This window comes from Dicentrarchus labrax, unplaced genomic scaffold (genome assembly GCF_905237075.1).
Source record: "Dicentrarchus labrax unplaced genomic scaffold, dlabrax2021, whole genome shotgun sequence".
Classification (NCBI taxonomy): Eukaryota; Metazoa; Chordata; class Actinopteri; family Moronidae; genus Dicentrarchus; species Dicentrarchus labrax.
In genome coordinates this window covers 4,118,539-4,132,805 of record NW_026136710.1, presented here as the reverse complement: position 1 = coordinate 4,132,805, position 14,267 = coordinate 4,118,539, and the positions used below count along the sequence as shown (strand labels likewise).

The 14,267-nt window shown below is 40.8% G+C and overlaps 1 protein-coding gene across 4 annotated transcripts; it reads right to left on the bottom strand.

Moving 5' to 3' along the window:
- Window positions 1-5,767: 5,767 nt before the first annotated feature.
- On the bottom strand, window positions 5,768-13,762 carry cunh2orf42 (chromosome unknown C2orf42 homolog). 4 transcript variants are annotated; one of them, XM_051412202.1, is made up of 9 exons: window positions 12,224-13,762; window positions 10,874-12,003; window positions 10,335-10,448; window positions 10,113-10,214; window positions 9,714-9,806; window positions 8,761-8,868; window positions 8,038-8,120; window positions 6,616-6,778; window positions 5,768-6,354 (listed from the first exon to the last, which is right to left on the bottom strand). In XM_051412202.1, exons 2-9 carry the CDS (start codon window positions 11,964-11,966, stop codon window positions 6,131-6,133), a joined length of 1,980 nt encoding a protein of 659 aa, XP_051268162.1. In that variant the 5' UTR covers window positions 11,967-12,003; window positions 12,224-13,762; the 3' UTR covers window positions 5,768-6,130. The 4 variants fall into 4 exon arrangements, with proteins under 4 accessions (XP_051268162.1, XP_051268161.1, XP_051268163.1 ...); XM_051412201.1 differs by having other exon boundaries at window positions 12,299-13,762; XM_051412203.1 differs by lacking the exon at window positions 10,113-10,214 and having other exon boundaries at window positions 12,299-13,762.
- Window positions 13,763-14,267: the final 505 nt, after the last annotated feature.

Below are 14,267 nucleotides of genomic sequence, written 5' to 3'. Positions count from 1 at the left end.
AAAGGTATCTGTAGTGTGTGTGTGTGTGTCTGGCGGTCGGTTTGTCACCTGACCACACAGACACAATCAATCTCCCTCCACGTCGCCGTAATGGATGCTGATGGATGGACGAACACGTGCCCCGACAAGGCCGCGCACCTAACACGCAGGAAGTGTACGGCACAACACACGGAGGGACAATGAACCCTCCAAAATATAACCTTTAACTGTTTCCAGATCCGTGTTTTCCTGGCAATAAGTGGCGTCCCCCTCCGCCCCCCCCTTCCGGTGCTGCCATTGGATCGCAGAGTATTCAGTGAGAGGCTCATTTGCTGAGCGTTACATTAGAGCGACGCCGCTGATGGCCACACAAAAGCCATGTAAATGAGCTGTGAGAGCGGCCCATCAGTCATCGTGCCAGATGCGCTCTCACATTATTATTTATGGCCGTAATTGGCCTCCGTGTTTCCTCAGGCGATGACTCTGAGCGCTGATGGATCTGACGATGACGACTCCGCTCAGCCCGACAATCAGGAAGCAGTCGGGTGGCGGGGGGGGGAGGAAGAGGGAGAAAGTTTGAGTGTGCAGCGGGGGTGAGAGGGGGGGGGATGCACGGGTGGAGAGAAAGCAAAATGGTTTCTAAGGTAGAGTGAGCGTTATGAGGCGGTTGAGTTGCACAGAATGGGATAAAAATGACTCAGCAGGGCACGATGACAGTGAGTGCAACTCAACCGCTACTTAACGCAAACTCTAGCCTTCATCTTTAACTAGCTAATGATAAATATAGATTATCTATTAGCTAGTGTTTTGCGAACATGAGCTTTCAAATGTAACTAGCTAGATAACAACTTGATTTAGATTAGCGAGCATTTTTCTAACTAATAAAGTAAACACATATTCGGGACTGATTCTGACTTTCAGTCGGTTACATTCAATCCAGTATTGTTTCTCATGTTAATGGATCAATAATTAACAACTGTTACTTCATCATGTTTCCATCAGTGAGCTTTTAATCGGGACAATATGGAGGCGGAGCGAGCGCTCAGAGGTCGTTAGGTAAGCGGCGTATCGGGCCTCGGACGTAGCTGTCCGCTCCTGCCTCGGCCCCGAGCTCTCGAGTTAATGACTTCCTGTTGCTGCAGTGGAGTTTGTCACAGTTTGTCGTCGCCCATCAGGAACATGTTGACAACTCCTGTCGGTCGGCCCCTTCGCCTCGTCCAAGTTGGCAGGTGGACTACTTGTTGGCAGGTCTATTTCCGACCCCTCGCCGTGCACCGAATGGCGCCACGTTGGATGAGTGGCGTGCGTTGCTGAGTGCAGGTGCAACTGGGTATCTAATATGTGTGACTCTCATCATATGTTTTCCCACTTTGTCCATTTGGCTCAGAGAACGCTGACCTCTGCAACTGATGATCGCCGTTTCCTCCATTTTTGTTTCCTCCTTTTTAATGTTTTAATGTTTTTGTCGACTTATTGCGTGCGGTGTGAAGTAACCTTCTCTGACCTCGTTATTCCACGGTTGACTAACAGTAACTCAGTGTCCAAGGAGACGCAACAAAGTGAATGTGGATATTTGTTCTCTCTAGGATTTTAGAGTCTACATTTATATATAATATATATATTATAAAGGAGTCTTCTGGTGTCTTAAACGTGTATTCTATGTGATGGCCAGCAGGGGGCAATAAAAGGCAGATAACATGGAGTCTTATGGAGAAATTACCCGACTTCTCGCTTGATTTATGAGCTCGGTAAACAGTTTCCTAACGAGTTTATGATCTCAGTCTCTAGTTTAAAGTCTTCTTTCATACAGCATGATGTTCATTTAGTAAATTATGGTCCAAAATAGCCGATATAATAGATAAAAATATGAGTAACATGAGTGATCGTTCACTGGAGGCCTGTAAAAAAAGCCAGTTTGGTGTCAGATGGTCTCAAATTTAGCATATTAATTTCGATTAATGTGTTAAAAAAGAAACATTTATTTAATTTCAATACAAAAAATAAAGAAATAAAACAATTTATTGATTTTAATGCCACTTTTAAATATTTCTATTACTATTAATTTTTCTACTGTGTGTTTCTGAGTTCAAATATCTTAATTTGGGGGCTTTTCCAAGCAAATATTGATATTTGTGATTAAATTAAAAAAAATATACACAGTAGCTCAATATCTCAGTATTTGGTTCACTTTGTCAAAAAATAAGCTTATTAAGTTTGTTAAAAAATATTTTAAAAAAAATACATAATACAGGCAGAAAATTGTATAAAAAGTTTCCTAAAACAGGAAATAATCTGCTCAAAATTCATCCAAATCTCTAATTTTTTGGGTTTATTGTACAGTTTTGAATATAACATGAAAAATATCCATAAAATATGTCACTTTAAGGGTCGTCGCCCAGTGGATTTGTCTTGTTTACGGTCTGTCAGTCTGATATTAAACAATATGTAAACACAACATCAACATATTATTATCTTCAGTAATGAGCAGCGTTCGTACGGAGCCATATAAGTCCAATATTCACTCTTTTTTTAGCTGTTTTTGGTCTCCTTAAATACTAAATGCTCCCAATATTTTCACCAGCTAGTTGCTAATTTTGTCCGTCTGTTGTTTAGTGCTGAGCAGATAAAATACTGTGGGGTTTTTTTTAGGGCTTTTCCACTGAAAACATCTGTAAATCTTTGTGAAAGTGAACCAAAAACAGTAAATCCAGGGACCATAAAACCAAAAACAACAAGCTGAACAAACGCTATAAAGTCCCCTGTAGAGTTAGTTGTGCAACACATCCAAACATCTTTAAAAGTAACTAATTTAACATCTCACAGCGCCGAAGCCAAAACCTGTCTGCTGTGAAGTATTTATTGTGCGTTATCCTGAAACCAATACGGCGTTAGAGGATGATGAAAGTGGCGTGCAACGTGAGAGTACAGCAGATTAATGAACTAGTGTTTTGATTAATGTGAGGTGGGAGGAAGTGTGCCTTAAGTGAAATAAAACGTGTGATGTGGCGATTTCCAGATGACGTAACCGGCTCTCAAACCTCCCCCCACCCCTCCAAAATAAAATACCGCTATAAAAGACAGTAAAAAAGGTACAGTTTCATTGTTTCAGTAAGTGCAGTTGATGTGATCCCTGGAGATTATTCCCTGTGTGGATAATGTGGACTGACAGAGCTGTCTGCTCGGTTGCACGTCTATTGCCCCGGCGTTGACAGACAGACAGGCAGTCGACAGTATCTTGGGCCGCTTCCACTCGCTCAATCATAAAAGAGAGAGAGAGAGACAGGCAAGAGTTCGCTTTGCTGTGAACTTCCACGTTCCTCCTGAAGTTGTGAGGATTGTTTCTTTATTTACCAAACTCTTTGTGTAAGAACTCAGATTCATTATTGAATTATCGGGATTCATGTTCCCCGGAGGATGAATTCCTCATGATTTCTCCTCTTTTTCTATCCTAAAGTGACATATTTTATATTATATTCAAGACTGTACAATAAACAAAGCAGTAAGTTTGTGTACATTCGGATTATTTCCACTTTATTATGCTTTTTTTTTACTGTTTTCTTGTCCCAGACAGTTTACTTTTCCTCACATAAGTAAAACAGATGCATTAATATAGTCCCATGGTGGATATTCTTTAAGTTTTCTAGTACTTTTTTAATTCAAGAAGGCCTTGCAACCCCCTCATGAAGATTTGGCGACCCCTTGTGGGGGGGAGGGGAAGCAACGCTCTAGAGAATTTTCTTTTTAAGTTAGCTGAAGTCAGTTTGGAGAAAACAGAGACTGGCTGGGTAGTGTGTTAACATATTAGCTCACACACTGCAGCAGTTGTCACCAAACCTCTAGACCCAAATATTTTACCACTTTCTGATGCGATCTTTTTCTTTTCTACCAGAATCCAACTTTTGCCCCTCCTTCCTCCCCCCTCTCTCCCCCCTTTTGCTGTGTGTTTTCAGGCGACAGAGGAAGCCTCTCTGTCACACTGTGCTTTGCTTTTTTTTTTTTCAGGAGAGGATTGATGCGTCTCCCGTCTCTGTGACTGACAGACTACATAAACAGCTCAATGCGTGGCTCAGGGCTGTCTGGCAGCCTCCCCCTCCCCCCAACCTTGTGCAGGCAGAGGCTGTACTCACACTGATGTCCCGGGGGCCTGTGAGGGAGGAACGAGGGCCGGGGGCTGGCAGCGTTCTACGTACGCCTACACCCCTGATGTAGATACACAGTGTGCAAGCTGCTATTCTGAGGAGCGCATGTAATTTTGGCGCGATGTTCTCATGGTATTAACTTGTAATCTTAATTAATTCATGAACATTTGGACGCATTTCGGAAGCATGTGTGATGTTTCCAGCGATATGTCTCACAGCAAGTGTGTAATTCCTGCTTTGTGGTGCCCAGAAGGGAAGAAGACGGATCCAGCCAAATTATGAAATGCATCTAAAAAACACCACATATTTCTACTATATTAGTTTCCTGCAATGATTTCCTGAAAGTGAGGCAGCTTCTATAGTGCTTTCAGATATTCAACCTTCTCTCTACTCTCTTGAAAAGGTCTGTTACAGAGTTTCCTCTGGTGGTGAAACAGCAGGCGTGTGCCTCCATCTGCTGGAGAACATTTGAACACCAGAGCAGCTTCTATCCCTAAAAAATGACACCAAACAGCTGAATTTGACCTTTTCCACAGTTATTTTATGTCATTTATACCCTTTATATAATATTATATTATAATCTGGGGGTCATGGTTCCAACTAGGGGGTCTTCATGGTGGAGGCATGAGGCGTTTTTTCATTTTAAGGGGTGTAAGCTAAGTGCCAGGGACAGGAAAACACTACATTTGTCAAAAAAAAGAAGCCTTTTAATTATTTATGAGTGTAAAAAATTATTAAAAATGCATAATACATACAGAGAATTGTATAAAATGTTCCCTAAACAGGAAATAATCTGCTCAAAATTCATCCAAATCACTAATTTTTGGGTTTGTTGTACAGTTTTAAATATAGTATGAAAAATATGAATAAAATATGTCAATTACTCAGTTTACTAAATGATAGAAAAGGGGTCTTGTGAGGTAAAAGGTTGGGAACCAGCGGATTAAGGGACCCCTTTTCTATCATTGAGTGAACTGAAGACCCCATAAGTGACGTATTTTATGAATATTTCATATTATATTCGGTGTATAATAATAAAAGTAGATAAAAACTGATTGAACCCAAACAGTGAACACAATAACTGCAGTAAGTTTGTGTAAAACGAGTGATTTGGATTCATTTTGAGCAGATTATTTGTTTTCCTGTTATTTTTAGGAACTTTTTATACAATTCAGTTTCTTTTATGTATTTATTTTATTTTTAACAATCATACAAACTTAAAAGGCTTCTTTTTTGATTCATTCATTGTTCTATTGTTAGTGAATATAATTTGTAATAACAGTTTAATTTAGTTTCCTTTACAGAAATGAATGAACTGCTGATATGATAAAGTCCTACTGTGTTCACATTTTAAAGGTTTCCTTCCTTGTGACCCCTTACGAAGCTTTGGCGACCCCTGCTGGGGGTCGGGACCCACGAGGTTGGAAACCGGTGGTTTATAGTGAAGAACAAAGCTCAGAGTCTCAGTGAGGCTGCACTCAAACCTCAGGTTCAGACCAAAAAGTGCAACCAGGGCGAGTTCACGCCAACGCAACTAGAGGAGACGGCGTATCGTCTCCATAGTAACGACTCAACGTAATAACGGCTAGTTGTAATACTAAAAGACATTTAACTCCCTATTTTAGTTTATTTGTGCCAGTAAAGAGACATTTTCTCCATTACATGTGTTTTATTTTCTTTAAGCTTTACATAGAAAAACTTTTAAAGTTGTAACAAACAGAAACACCTTTAAAACTAGTTTAAATATGGTGAAAGAAACTAATTTTTTATCAAATTCATAAAAAAAAAGTTTGTTTTAAATGTTTTTTTTTAACTTCTTCCTGCTTAAAAATGCTTGAAAAATATATTTTTCCAAAAAATATACTGTATTTTTTGTAGTTTTTCATGAGTTTGACATGAATATTTAGCATTAACAAAAAAGACGTTAATGCTCCTCTACAGACAATTGATTATCCACACTTTGCATAATATAACATAGATATTAAAGGGTAAGTCACACACAATAATCAATATCAGACAATCACTTGAAGGACTTCAACGGCCTTCGTGAGTTTGGATTGGCTCGGGTCCGACCTGTTTCGACCTCCTTTCTCCGGCGAGCTCTCCGGCTGGCCGCTCTGCTGGTGGCCGAACTCGAAGCTGAGCCGAAGTTCTCCCATCTGACAGCGAGGGAGAACGTCGGGGATCCACTCGATCACGAACGGACTCGCCTCCTTCTGGTCTGCGGAGCCCGGTCCTGTAAATAATATATACGGTTTAATCCCTTAATAAGTGATCTTTAGGTGAAATTATGACGTTTATCTGTTAGATTTTGATGATATTTGTTAAATCATCTTTTTTTGTTGTTTTTGTGTGTTTCTTTAAAGAGTTTGTCCATTGTTAGTGTTTTATTTACAGAATATGTGCATTACGAGGTATATGGTGATGAGTAATGTGAGTATTTTTGCAAGAATAGCGACTGTTGTGGCTCCTAATAAACAAATAAACAGTCACTCGCCGACTTTGAGGAAGGTGCGGAGCTCCATCGGTCGTATCGCCAGCGGTCGCTCCGTCTTTATTCCGTCCTGTAACTGAGGTTCAGGCGGCGGCTCGGGGCAGCGAAACCGCGAATAAGAGCCGTTGGCGTTCTTTACGAAGCTGTGAGAGAGCTCGAGAGGCAACTGGAGGACACGCGGGGAGGTGGAGAGAGATTAATCTCACATAATAATAATAACTTTATTTATATAGCACCTTTTAAAAGTTTACGCATTTAAAAATACAGAACACCAAAATACAACGATAAGAGCAGAAGAGAAGCCGAAAAAATGTAAATAAAGAAATAAAAAATGGAAATAAAATAGAATAAAGTAATAAAGGCATCATCTTCAGTCTGGTTTTTAGACATAATCTACCTTAATTTATTGTATTTCTTTGTAGATTTCATTTTACTTAGTTCTGATTATATTTGTTATTTTTGTCTGCCTTCTTAATCTATATTATATAGTTTTTAGTAATCAAACACCATTGTTATACCTGTATATAACATGTATTGCCTTCATATTTTATCAGAGGGAAAACCAGACAATATTTTACCCTTTAAATATGATCCAGTTTCACCCAAAATCACTGATAAAGTTGTGTTTTTGTTCAGTAATCAATGAGCTCAGCCCTCCACAAACACTGTGGTAGTAGTTAATTAATCAATCTGCGCTCTGTGACACTGAAAGTTGAAGACAGAATGTTTAATTATTGGTTGTAATCAGTTCTTACGTAAGCATGTGTCACATTTTGTTTCACAGGAAGACAAAACTGTTGGATTTTGATATAAAAATACAAAGAAATTGAGCTTTTGTGAATATTTTTATCACACGTTGTTAAACAGGAAAACAATATAACTGAGGATGCAACTTTAAAGGGTTAAAGTGACATTTTTCATTTCAATTTTAGTATTTAAATTACTTAAAGCAAACATTCAGCTCTCAGTAATGAATATACACGGCATCCAACTGGAAACGTCTCAGCTCTTCAGCAGCGACGTTTATCGTATAATTTAAAGTTGTTTTGCTGACATTTGTCTGTGTTTTACAAGCATAAAAACAGCAGCTCAGCTGGATGCGGTAGCAGACGTGGTTTTGGTTGTCTGACAACAAAAACAGAAAAATATGTGGATTCGGCTGCATTGAAACACGTCCGCCGTTACTCTCAGGCTGCAGACAACCTCATCCAATAAGGTCAAGGAGCTTGGATGCACTCTGAGAGGTAAAAATCGGGCAAAAAAAGACGTTTTTATCAACTTTTATTGTCTTTTTGGCAGCTGGACTGTTAGAGGAACAGCTTTTGGAGAGGTTTTTACATTGAAAATCAACCTGAAACCTAAAATATAATATAAATACATATGAGAGTGAGAGAGGAAGGAGGGAGGGAGGGAGGCAGCGTTTACCTCCGGGGTGTCAAAGATGCGTTTGACCTGCATGATGTCGGTGATGTGCCAGGTGTACTTGGAGAAACAGCCGCTCACAAACGCTGACGTCCACAGAAAGAGACATAAAGAGAGAGAGAGTCGATATTTGTTCACTCAGATCCTTTATACACAATTAAAAGTGTTAAAATAATGATGTTAAAGTCTGGTTGTGCTGTGAAATGTCCCCTGTGACTGATTATTACTGTATATGAGACATTATTAGATTGTTAATACTGATACGATTAATGAGGGTTGAAAAGAAGTAAAAAATGTTCTGCAGCACAAATTTTGATTAATTTTTGTACCTTTTTTTGCTGAAATATTGAATCATTTTAACACTTTGAGGCTCGAAAAATAATTTTAAAAGAAACCCTCTGAGAAGTTTAATGGGGAAAATGTCTGTACACAGCACCTACTGTTTATTAACCAAAATACTAATAAACAGACCAACATATACATATATTTATGTATTAAAAAAAAGCTCCAACTAGACTCAAAAAGGTCTAAATGTTTGGTTGCTGCTTGCATTGTACTTTTTAAAAAAATATTCATATAAACTCTTAATCTGCAAAGTAAATACAGTTGTTAAAATATATAAATATTTCCCTCTAAACTATCACAATATTGTACTAAAATACTTTTATACACAAACTGCCTCATTAACGACGTCTCATTAATTCAGGTCAACATATTTTCTTCCACCTGTTGTGAAGTTGGGCAGCCTCTTCTTCTTGGAGCTCAGCGACAGACGCTGCTGCAGAGCATTGAAGAACTCCTGAGGAATGTGGTACACCAGAGGTTGAGGTTTCCCTGACAACAACAACAAAAAACAACAACAACAACTTGTCTTTAATTGTGTGCAACAACCAAACTAATCCTCCTGCAGAGATTTAATAACAGGAGACTCCTAACTGAAAACATCCAAATGCAAATACATTTTTACCAAAAGATGGTTTGTGTCATTTTATGTAGATTTAAAAATCATCAGACACATCTAAATCTTGAGAAGAAAGCTAATTAAGCGTATTTCCCCAAAAAGTAGAACAATTTCTTTAAAACCCAGTTCAAAATATGTGATTTTAGCCCTGATAAGTCGACTGTTTTAGGAGATTCCTGCAATCTTTTCTCACTGAAACAGCGCAGCTACAACAGAGGCAGAGGCGACAAAATGTAAAGTTTGTCCAGAATACAGTTAATCTTTATTGATTATATTGATGCCGAATTGACCAGAAGACCGTCGATAAACAGCGATCTTCAGCTCGTGTTTCTAGAGTCACGTGTTTTTACGGACACGTAAGGAACTGTTTAAATGTGCCATTTCTTAAAGGGAGTTTGGTGCAGGGAGCTCAAAACTCACTATATTCATCATATTTAACATTTCGTCACATCTACACAAACATTACGTAGCTGTTAAAGTCTGATAATGTTGTCTGACGTTAACGGATGTTAATTATTAGTTTGATTAATGGTTTAATAATGTGTGTATTGATTACTGGCGCTGGCTGATCAGGCTAATTATCACCTTGTTTAACTCAACTTTAACGCATTTTTTGCATGTTTTTCCAACTACTTTCTTTCTTAATTAAACATGTTATTAATGATGTTATTATTATTAATAATAATGAGACCAGTCAGTAAACAAGCTTCAGCTTTACCATCAAACTGGTAGTGCATCGTCTGGTGGATCCTCTCTGTGACCCCGGCCAGCCACTGGGGGAAGCCCATCACCACCGTACGCTCATCCACACCTGAACACAACACAAACGCTCGTTACCTGCTTTAATTCTCAGCCGACCACCCACCCACATATTTCCTCTTTATGACCTTTAACTAATTAAATGTTAAAATATGCTCCGCTACAGTGCGGGCCCCTGTTCTTTTAAAGCGAGTGGATGAGGGATTAGCACTGCAGGATTAGAGGCAGAGAGGAATGATAAAAGATAGAGACAGATGTCTAAGACGATGTAAAGCTTCTTTAACGGACAGATTTAGGCAGGAAAAGATGAAAAGAGAGAGAGAGAGAGGGGGGAGTAGTGAGGGAGGGAGGGCAGCACCTGGAGCCTTCAGCCCACCAGCACCAGGGGCTTTCCTCTGACCAGCTTTCCTCAGGCCGGAGGCCGACACTCCCTCTTTCCCCACCCCAGAAGGAGAGGCCACTGATGGGCAGGAGAGTAAAGGAAACGAGGGGGAAACAGAAAAGGAAGGACAATGAGACAAAAACAGAAGAAAAGTGATAAAAATGTTTGCAATAAAAATCAGTTAAAAGATGAAACAACCAGAGAGAGATTCACAGAGGCGGAGCTTCTTGGGCTGATGGTGGGAGTTGAGCGGTACGACCTGCTGCAGGGGCTTCTCGCTGGGCCCCCTGCTGGTGGAGGTCGGCTGCACGCCTGAGAGGGAGGAAAGACAAACGGGGGCCGTTGTAGCTTAGCTTAGCATAAAGACTTGAAACGGAGGGAAACAGTTAGCCTGGCAGTGTGAGATGATTGATAATCGTTGGTAAATGAAGACAAACCTGCAGTTCCTCAAACGGCCACTTGAGGCTTTTTTATAGGCAAATTATTAACATTAAAATAAAACGTACAAATTCTTAAATTTAGCTCAATAAACAAAACAAACAAAATGTTTAAATTTTAGGTCATTTTTTCTTCCGTTTGAAACGTTTTCGGTGGAAATATTTTTATGCTAGTTTGAAGAAAAATAATAAATCAAATCAAAGCAAGACAATATTTTTATATTTAAGAATATTTGGGGGTTTTCTTCGAGTATTTCGCGGCCGCCTTTAAACCCGGGTCTGAAGGATCGGTCGCCGTACCACTCGGGTTGTAGCTGATGAAAGCGGCGAACTCTGAGGCCAGTTTCTCGTCGCTCGCGAAGGCACACACGCAGGCGTAGAAGTGAAGGCAGGGTTGTGGCGTGAGCGAGGCGGGAGCGCTGGCGGATCCTTCAACGCCAGCTTTGCTTCTTCTGCCGCCGCCGCCGCCCTGACAGGCGCACTGGAAGACGCCCTGCGGCTGCTGCTGCTCCCGGCTCCTCCGTCCGCTCTTCGAGGCCTCCAGAAGCCCGTCGGCGCCCACGGTGAGGTGCAGCAGCCCCAGAGGATGCTGGGAATCCGTATGGCACTTCACCACCAGGGTGTCTTTTGCGACGCGCTGCACCAGGGGCCCCGGGGACTCGGTGGCGAGCGCCCACAGCTCCTCCCTCGCCTGAACGGACGCCTGCAGGCCCTCCAGGACGGAGCTCTTCAAGGTCAGCGGCGTGGCGCGGCTGCGGCACTCTATGGCTTGCTTGATGTGGACGCAGAGGCTGTCGGACGACTGTTTGGAGCCGCCGCCGCCACCGCCGCTGCCGCCACCGCCCGCCGCTTCTGCCTCGCCCTGATTTGACTTGTGACCCTGCCTGCAAGAGGGCAGGAAGCAGCGCCCCAGGTTGATGCGGGTGAGCAAGGTGGTGCCGTCGCCCGTGGCGATGGCGGTGTCAGTGGGAACGAGTTCAACGAAGCCGAGCTGCGTCGCCGTGGCTCCTCTTCCTCTGTGACACACCGAGAACACCTGCACGCCTCCGCCGGCGCCGCCGACCAGGACGCCCTCCTTCCCCTCCCTCTCCTCGCTGTCTATTATCACCTTCACCACCTCCACGGCGCTGCTCTTGCTCGCCGCCGAGGCGTTCCTGAGGGAGATCCCACAGGCCTTGTTCTTGCAGCTGAGCCCACGGGTGCCGTTGTAGACGCCACACTGCGGACACTTCCGGATGCCGCGCAGCGTGGCCCTGCCCAGGTTGGAGAGGAAGGCGGGAGTCGTGGACGTGGACTTCCTGCTGTCGCCCTGTTTTGCCGCCAGGTTGGCGGGGGCGGTGGAGGCGTGTGCCGCCGCGCCGGGTGAGGAGGACAATTTCACTTCAGTGTCCATTTTAGGAGTTTTAGTTGGAAGTGAGGGGCGTTCAAACCTTAAAAAAAAAAAAAAAGGGGGGGAGGAAATATATAAATATGTGGAAATGACAGAACTTCATATTAAAAATAAATAAAATAATAAAAAATTAAATCACACAATTAAACTTTAATCTAAAACACATCTTTTTTTTTTTTTTAAAGGGGGGTTTAGTTTTGCAAACACATTATAAACAGTTACATCCTGCTTCAAAATGTCTCATGCATGTGTTTAACTACCTCCCCGTAAACGCACCATCCGGGTCACACGCCACTGTACTGACTGTAGTTTTTTAAAACGGGTCTTTAAACTACCTGCGATCCGCTTCTGTTTGGTCAAATCCAGCTCGACTCTGGCCTCCAAAACCGCCTCGACCGTCGCCATTCCTCCTTACATCCCGACCGCCGCATTGCGCCTGTAACGACACTCCCGATTGGTCGGAGGCGATCACGTGGGCGGGCAACGGTGGGCGGTCTCTCGCTGGGAGCGCTGCATCATGGGAGGTGGAGTTCGCGCCGGGGTTGGAAGGTTAAATGCTTGTTTTTTTTTTTTTTTTTAGGATTTTGGTGTTTTTAAGAGCAGAAAATTGAGAAAACTTTATTATAAAGTGTTAACTGCCACTATGATTGAATTATTATTATGGATTTTGTATTGGATTATACGTTTTAGGTACTGTTTGTAGTCTCATGACACTATTTCACTACATTTCAGAGGGAGATATTTTACTTTCTTCATTACATTTATTAATCACTCAACAAATGAAGCTTCTAGCATTCAAAACATGCAGTGATCTTATAAAATATTATGTTTGGTTATAGATTAAATTACCCAACAGCACATCCAAGTACAGCTGAAATGATTAGTCAATGAATCAATCGACAGGAAATTAATTACCTAACTATATAGATAATTGTTTCAGTAATTTTCATGTTTAAAGCTTCTCAGATGTAAATATTTGTTTGCTTTCCTACAAATAATTTTAATTAGTTTTTAATTCATTTTGTACCATTAGTTGAACAAACAACATTATGAAGATAATAATTATAAACAGATGATTGTAGATTATTATATAAATAATACACCAAACATCCTCCAGCACCGGCTTTATTCATCTCTTTAGAAATAATACTTATTGTATTTAGTGCTAATTAACAAATATTAGTGTGCTGGATGGTAAACATTATACCTGTTCAAGTTGATTTGAGTTTTCAGATGAACATCTATTAAATTAACAGTTAAGTTATAGATCAGAGGAAAGCAGCAAACCCTCACAGTAAAGACGTTATAACAATTAATCTATTATCAAAATACCTTCTAAATAAGTTAAGTTAATATCTTCGGTTTCGGGGAAAAAAAAAAAAAAAAAAGCCAACCTTTGAAGAAGTCAGTTTGGGATTTGGAACATTTTAGAACAACTTTTTGACATTAAATGACCTAAACTGATCGATGAATCTAGAAAACAATCAGCAGATTAGTTGATAGTGAAAGATATTGTTAGTTGTAGGCCTGAATTTTAGTTTTTTTAATGGCTGATGCAGATATTTAGAGATCAGGGCTGCAGATATAATGCCAATATCTGATAGATAAAACTATTATATGCTGCAGGGAGGTCACCATCTTCCCAAAACTCTCATGGATGAGCACCAACATCGTCCCACAGCAGCCACACTGACGAGGGGAAACCCAGACGGACAACCAGCCCGTCTATCACGTTCAAAACACGATTCAAACAGTGTGAACGGACGCTGTTTTAAGCATCAGCAATTTAATGGGACAAAGCAAAAACTCAAACCATGTTACTGAAGCATCAACAGAAACTTCCCTCGCCAAAAAAAAAAAAACCAAAAAATACTGAAAACATTCTTAGGCACCGCCTACTCTCGGATGATTTTTATTTATTTTTTTGGTTAAATTAAAAAGTAACTCACTTGATAATAAGGCAACACAACGGATGTTTGTTTTTCTCCCCCAACTATATTAAAAATGACGGTGGCCACAGTGCAAAAAAATCTGATCACGAGGTTGTTTCTTAATCTATAAAAACAATCGTTATTTTAGGTTTTTAAAACAGAATAACTTAAATTATGGATTACTTGTCAATCGAAAGGCTTTTTTTTTTTTTTTTTTTTCCTTTTTCTTTTTGCACTGCATAGCAATGCTGCATGTCCCTCCAAGCCTCTGGAAGAATCAAAATGTTGCTCTCTACTGTACACGGATCAGCTCTGGACAGGGATGCTACCGTCAACCAGCTGTTCTCTGGAGCGAAAGCACGCGTCCTTAATT

What these genes read in the sequence shown, in the direction of transcription:
- cunh2orf42 (XM_051412202.1), bottom strand. Translation starts at nt 11,966, where the DNA reads ATGGACACTGAAGTGAAATTGTCCTCCTCACCCGGCGCGGCGGCACAC. An exon ending in CATCAGCTACAACCCGAGTG is followed by an intron (nt 10,449 to 10,873) that starts GTACGGCGACCG and finishes CCTCCCTCTCAG; the next exon opens with GCGTGCAGCCGACCTCCACC. An exon ending in GCTGCCCAACTTCACAACAG is followed by an intron (nt 8,121 to 8,760) that starts GTGGAAGAAAAT and finishes TGTGGACGTCAG; the next exon opens with CGTTTGTGAGCGGCTGTTTC.